This window comes from Bison bison, unplaced genomic scaffold (genome assembly GCF_000754665.1).
Source record: "Bison bison bison isolate TAMUID 2011002044 unplaced genomic scaffold, Bison_UMD1.0 scf7180017864065, whole genome shotgun sequence".
Lineage (NCBI taxonomy): Eukaryota > Metazoa > Chordata > Mammalia > Artiodactyla > Bovidae > Bison > Bison bison.
In genome coordinates, this window is record NW_011494637.1 from 150878 (window position 1) to 157820 (window position 6943).

A 6943-nucleotide genomic window follows, 5' to 3' on the forward strand; every position below is an offset into this window, starting at 1 on the left:
CAGGGTGGGACAGTCCTTGGATGGACGCATAGGGACAGGGGCACAGGACATCTGCGGGAGCTTGCTGAGGTTCACCTCCACCCCCAACTCCAGCAAGGATTTCTGGTGCTCTGTCTACAAAGATGAGGCTGGCTACTGGTCTCCAAATCCATCTGAAAGATGCCCTGTGCTCGCAGGAGAGTCATCACACCCTCAGGGACTGTCGCCACCTTCCAGAGAAGGCAGACCACGAGAACAAAAGGCAGCGGTTAGACTGTCCCACCCACACACTCTGCCGTGGAGAAGGAGGCTGGCGGCTTTCAGCGTGAACGCGTCTCTCTTTGATGCACTGCGAATGACTCATAAAACAAGGATGAAAACGATCAGCAATCCAATTCAAGCTGTGCTAATATGAGGAAATATTCTCCTGTGAATTTACAATCGTAGAGAAAAGGACTCTAAGTAACCCACTGGGTGGGCAGAGCCCCCGTGTGGGTTGCCCTGAACCTGGTTAATTACATTTATATTGTATTTTGATTCCACATCACAATTCATCCGCAGTGACCCCTTTATCCTTTCTAGGCACTTATGTTGTTGTTGCAGTTTCCCTTTGCGTCTTATTGCTTTGACAACTGCAATTTGAATCAGATCTGAAAGAGATCAGAAGAAAATATACTCTGATATAAAAAAGTGTAATTAACGTTATCCAGGCAGAGAGAAAGAGCATGACCCTTCTGATCTGCCTGGTTTCATTCTGATGGGCTGGAAAGGTTCCTTCTTTAGAGATTCTGCTTTAATAAACTGCATGTTTGTTAACACCGAGAATCATTACTGAACTCATTTCTAACAGTGTCTCCTTTAGAGGCACCTTCATTACATGTACAGTGAAGCCAGACATATGAGCTTATTTTTCATGCTCAAAATGAGTGCTTAAAATCAAATTCTAGATTTTGTAATGTTTCAGAAAAACAACTTCTAAAGTTGCAGAGAGTTAAATGGAGTGAATGTTCAAATTCATACATTTTGAGCATTCAATGTTCAGATTAACTTTCATAATTTCTCACTTAGTTGACAAGCTGATTCATTCAGAGTTGGTGTTTCATTAATGCAAGATATAAATATAGAATTCTTGGGGATAAACATATAGTTCTGACTACTGCCTGTGGCTCTTTGGGAATACATGCTTCCTGAAGATTTAAATAAGTCCATTGCTATTGAAGCCGCGCATGAAGTTCTCAGAATCCACTGCAGTCTTACAGAGAACCACAGGTAATCGTCCCTCGAAATCATTCCCTACCCCACCAAACGCTTCTTCGCAATATTTGCTGAAGGTAAAAGGTAATTGAGAAATCCGTCTCTATGTATTTATCCAGCCTGACTTGAATTCATTCAAGAATGACAGCGCACACAGACGGGGAACCGCGCCGTCATCTGTGCTCTGACTGTTAGTGTATTTTCGGGGCTTGAAAATACTTCCGGGGGGACTCATCACTAGCTCGGCGGTTTCTCAGGGGTCCGGAGACGGGGATCCTGGGAGCTTCTCCAATAACTTTGCTTTGGTGGTTTTGGAAAGAACTGGAAATGTGCGTGTTTATGTGTGTGTGTGTGCATGTGTGTGTGTGTTTAGAGAGAGGAAAAAGCAGAAGACAGTAGGGCCCAGCAGGATGGCGGCTGAGTGCGCCTGCGCGGCCGCTGCTCCAGCTACACGTCGAACCAGTGGTCGCCCATGCAGGCGCGGTTCCACTCGCAGCCGCAGTTCCAGCACCACTGGAACTGGCACCGGGGCTGCGGGCACTTCATATGCATGCATCCTCCTGCGGGCAGAGAGGGGACACGGATGAGCGCCTGGGCGACACTCCCACACCCGCCCGCGTGCCCACAGACGACTTTCCCGTGGAATTACCGCAAGCAACGGAAGGGCAGAGTCTGAACGGAAGAAAACTGATCAGAGAAAACAAATGCTGAAATTCTGACCTTCATGAAGAAGGGAGTGAATAACCTATATGGGAGAAGAATCTGGAGAAGACGGGTTCACTTAGCCCCTGAAACTAACCCAACACTGTAAATGAATTATGCGCCAATACAATTTTTTTTTTTTTTAAATGAAGTCTTCCCTGATTGTCCAGTGGCTAAGATTCCATGCTTCCCAATGGAGGGAGCCTGGGTTCCCATCCTTGGTCAGGGAACCAGATCCCACACGCCAGGACTAAAATTCCCGTGTGCTGCAACTGAGACCCAGCACAGCCAAAATAAAGATAAATGAATGTTTTTTAAGAAATGATTGAGATCGAAGCATGCCACTTTCATCGAGGACAAACTTTATTTGTAAATCTGAGTTTACTGACTTCTCTTGAGATGGGTTTTAAAGACAAATGCTTTGTGTTTCACAGCCAGGGGTCAATTCCTTAATTAAATATATAGTAAATTTAAAATTTTAAGTATACAATAATGTATTTAGCAATTTAATATATAATAATGTTAATATATACCATGAGTAATTTTTATCACCTCTTCAGTGTTACTTGGCTTGAAAAAATTCATAATACAGGAGTTGGGACAGTTGTTTTAAAAGCATTTAATATTGAATACGATCCTTCGTGCTATTCAAAATTTTATTTAAGATGAAGATTGTTGTTGTTCAGTCGCTAAGTTGTGTCTGACTCTCTGTGACCCCATAGACTGCAGCACGCCAGGCTTCCCTGTCCTTCACTATCTCCCAGAGTTTGCTCAATGTCATGCCCATTGAGTCAGTGATGCCATCCAACCACCTCATCCTTTATCACCCCCTTCTCCTGCTGCCCTCAATCTTTCCCAGCCTCAGGGTCTTTTCCAATGAGTTGGCTCTTCCCATCACGTGGCCAAAGTATTGGAGCTTCAGCTTCAGCATCAGTCCTTCCAATGAATATTCAGGGTTGATTTCCCTTAGGATTGACTGGTTTGATCTCCTTGCAGTCCAAGGGACTCTCAAGAGTCTTCTCTAACCCCACAGTTTGAAAGTGTCAATTCTTTGGCACTCAGCCTTCTTTATAGCCCAGCTCTCACATCCATACATGACTACTGGAGAAACCATAGCTTTGACTATATGAACTTCTATCAGGAAAGTGATGTCTCTGCTTTTTAATATGCTGTCTAGGTTGGTCATAGCTTTTCTTCCAAGGAGCAAGCATCTTGTAATTTCATGGCTGCAGTCACCATCTGCAGTGATTTTGGAGCCCAAGAAAACAAAGTCTGACACTGTTTTCACTTTTCCCCCATCTATTTGTCATGAAGTGATGGGACCAGATGCCATGATCTTAGCTTTTTGAATGCTGAGTTTTAAGCCAGCTTTTTTACTCTCCTTTTTCACCCTCATCAAGAGGCTCTTTAGTTCCCCCTTCATTTTCTGCCATTAGAGTGGTATCACCTGCATATCTGAGCTTGTTGCTGTTTCTCCTGGCAACCTTGATTCCAGCCTGTGCTTCCTGCAGCCCGGCATTTCGCATGATGGACTTTGCATTGCAGGTGGAGTCGTTACCACCCGAGTCACCAGGGAAACGCCAAGATCAGGGCAGCGAGAAACTAGTGAATAATGGCAGGTGCTCTGCATCTGTTACGTCATTGCTCCTCAGAGCACCTCGTGAGACTAAGGGGATTGCCCGGGTGCAGAATTTTCTCAAGGTTGAGTACTTTTAAGTGTATAGGCAGGGCTTCTCTGGTGGCTCAGTGGTAAAGAATCCGCCTGCCAGTGCAGAAGACATGGTTTCGATTCCTGATCCAGGAAGACCCCACATGCCACGGAGCAACTAAGCCCGTGTGACACACCACTGATTGAACCTGTGCTCTGTGGTCCACGAGCCTCGACGTGTGAAGCCCATGTGTCCTGGAGCCGGGGCTCTGCAACAGGGAAAGCCATGGTGGTGAGAAGCCCCTCAACTAGAGAGGAGCCCCGCTCTCGGCAACTAGAGAAAAGAACGGCTGCAGCAAGGAAGACCCAACACAGCCAAAAATAAATAAACAGTGTGAAGCCAGAGGTTTAGCCAAGATCTGCGTGATTTCAACGTTCTTTCATTCAGGAAGCAGGGCCTTTCCAGTACGAAATGAAAAGTCCCTTATTCGGGGACTTATTTTGGGATTTCCCCACCTCCCCAATTTGTTAACTGCATTCTCTATTTGCTTCTGGGGATCAGACAGCAAGTCTGCTGTGACGTGAAGGGAAAGTTATTTGTATAAAATTGTATGTAGAGAACTGTTTGTGAGCGAATCTCCCAGACAATCCAGGCAGACATGGTTTCTTTGCTTGAATCTCACTTAGCATCGAATGCACTCCATTATTCAATTTTACCAATTATCTTGTTAAGCCATTTTTTTTCCTTGCCAAATTTTCCAAATAATTGCTTCAGGGCTGTCTCATTTTTATATTAAAAGCTTGGCATGAGAACTTGCACTAATATAAAATATTTATGAATATGTAACTAAAGGCATTTGTTTCAGGCTAACTGAAGGGTATTTAAAATCCCATACTTTTGTACTTCTTTTTGGTTTGCTTTAAAGGGCATTTAAGCATTTACATATGTGGAAAATAAAGGGAAAAACTCATTGTGATACTTTTAATATTTTCCAATTAGGATTACACAATTACAGGGTTGAGTATTTTCAACACATACTTACTGACTGTACACTTAGGATTTCAATAATTTAATAGTGTAATACTGTATAATCACTTAAATTTTTCTGGAATATCATAGAGAATGCTTAAGCAATGCATTCAAATTAGCTGAATATTAAAGGGAGGCTGAATGAAAGCTTGAGAATTTTTCCTATCACACTAAAATCTTAATGGATCTTGAGCACTAGCATTAACAAGTGAGATTTTATTATAGAAACTGGACTCACAGTGGCATAGCAGAATAAGAAAAAAAGGAAATAGCAGGAATGAAGACGATCATTTTGTTAACTCTCTTTTCTTCCTGGTATGTAATACAGAAGGACTATTTTAGACCCCATAAAATGGAGAAATGTCAGGGACTCCAACTCTAAAAATCTCGCCAGCTTAAAAGTAAATGTCGCTCAGTCATGTCCACCTCTTTGTGACCCCATGGACTGTAGCTTCCGTCCCTGGGATTTTCCAGGCAAGAATACTGGAGTGGGGTGCCATTTCCTTCTCCAGGAGATCTTCCCAACCCAGGGATTGAACCCAGGTCTCTCGCATTGTAGGCAGACACTTTACTGTCTGAGCCACCGGGGAAGTTCCTGGTGTCACACTGATTTGTGGATATTTGGATGGAGAAAATCTGGTTTTCTTCTTAGAGAACTCTGTCTCCTGACCAATGCTCAAACCATGGAAAGCCCAGACTGTGCAGAGCCAACACCATGGCCTGGGCTGGCCACTCTGCCATCAGATTTAATGAGAGAGCTGAAGTTCTGGAACAAGCCGAAGGCAGATTTAACGGGCAACAGACACTTATTGATCAGGGAATGGAACCAGGATCTCACTGGTTTGAGATGGAACTGGTAGAAGTGAAGGAAGAATTTCCAGAGGTTGAAGGGTGTTATGGGAGCAAGCGCAAGGTTTAGCCTGCGTTTAAAATGGTGAGAATTGTTATGATCATGACAGCTTTGCTGAAGGTAGAACTACTCTTTAGGAATTCAGTTAAATATGAAACATTTAGGTGGAAAACTACCATGAAACTAGCTTTAAAAAAAAATACTAGTTTTATATAACTTTCAGTGTTAGAAACACGTGATCATTTATCCCACTGATTAGGGTGAGTATTTAGAATATTACAGATTGTCTCTCCCTTTCCACTGTTATATGAAATGTTTTCTCTTTTTTCTTTAATTTTTAAAACTTGAATGAAAGATTCTTTACATTCTATGAAGTAAAGTCGCTCAGTCGTGTCCGACTCTTTGCAACTCCATGGACTGTAGCCTACAACGCTCCTCCGTCCATGGGATTATCCAGGCAGGAGTACTGGAGTGGGTTGCCATTTCCTTCTCCAGAGGATCTTCCCAACCCAGGGATCAAACCTGGGTCTCCTGCATTGTAGGCAGATGCTTTACCATCTGAGCCACAAACTAGCTTTTCTAATAGAGCCTAGGTTTGTTTAGGCTGTAGTGATAGCCTTTAGAACAGTTTAGACTATCATGAACTAGCTGAAAGGTTCAGCTTTTCAGTTCATAGGTTAAAAATCTATAGGTGTGACCTCTAAGCCAGTGGGAGAATCAGGTTTCCTTGAAATTAAATCCAGTTCTGCTTAATCTCAGTCTCTTAGATTTTCTGCCCTGGCCTGACTCTTTCTAAACATGAGTCATGCATCTCCAGTTGATTCAAACAGAATTTTGAGAAGACATAAACCTCTCCCTTCATCCTTCAGGATCACACTCTACACAAAATTGCAAAGAAGCATTTTTAGCTCAATGATACGTTCTGTGCACTTTTTGTTTTTTAAATATATATATCTCTACCTTGTTCTTTGAAAGCTTGCCTGTCCCTGCGGCACTAAAGAACACTCACACGCGCCCCAGGTTTTCACTGTTATTGACTCTGAGAATACTCTGTAACACGTGGCCCCGGACCTTGTGCCAGCGATCGGGATTCCAAAGGACAGATTTGTGTGTACGGTGAGGATCCTGGATATGCTGTGCTGGTAACGTGAACACACATTCTGTGAGCGTTAAAAGCGGTTGTAGAACATTAAAAAAAAAGCCTACAGGTGAAACATCAGTGCTTTCCATGTACACGGTACGTCACAGTATTTCATAGAAAGAACCAGATTAGGAAACGTTGCTGCAGTCAGGAAGCACTTGACGCCTTCGATTCCATCTTCTGGGGGGTGCAGGTGTGGTCTGATTCAAGGCGGATCTGAGCCCGTGGGTTCTCGGCCTCAGGCCCTCGAGTGGCGCCCTGCCTTAGAGAACCGAGTCCAAGCCCCTCGGGTCACGCAGGGCCCTACACCGCGCCCACTCGCTTCAGCCGAGGCTCCTC

The 6943-nt window shown here is 43.8% G+C and overlaps 1 protein-coding gene across 2 annotated transcripts in view; it reads right to left on the reverse strand.

Annotated features, from left to right (window-relative positions):
• Positions 1–6: 6 nt before the first annotated feature.
• The window catches only part of PARK2 (parkin RBR E3 ubiquitin protein ligase), a 1245124-nt gene continuing 1238187 nt past the window's right edge, over positions 7–6943 (reverse strand). For both annotated transcript variants that reach the window (XM_010836734.1, XM_010836732.1), the window contains one exon: positions 7–1793. In XM_010836734.1, coding sequence (XP_010835036.1) covers positions 1681–1793 — 113 coding nt within the window. In that variant the 3' untranslated portion in view covers positions 7–1680. The remainder of the gene's footprint in view (positions 1794–6943) is intronic.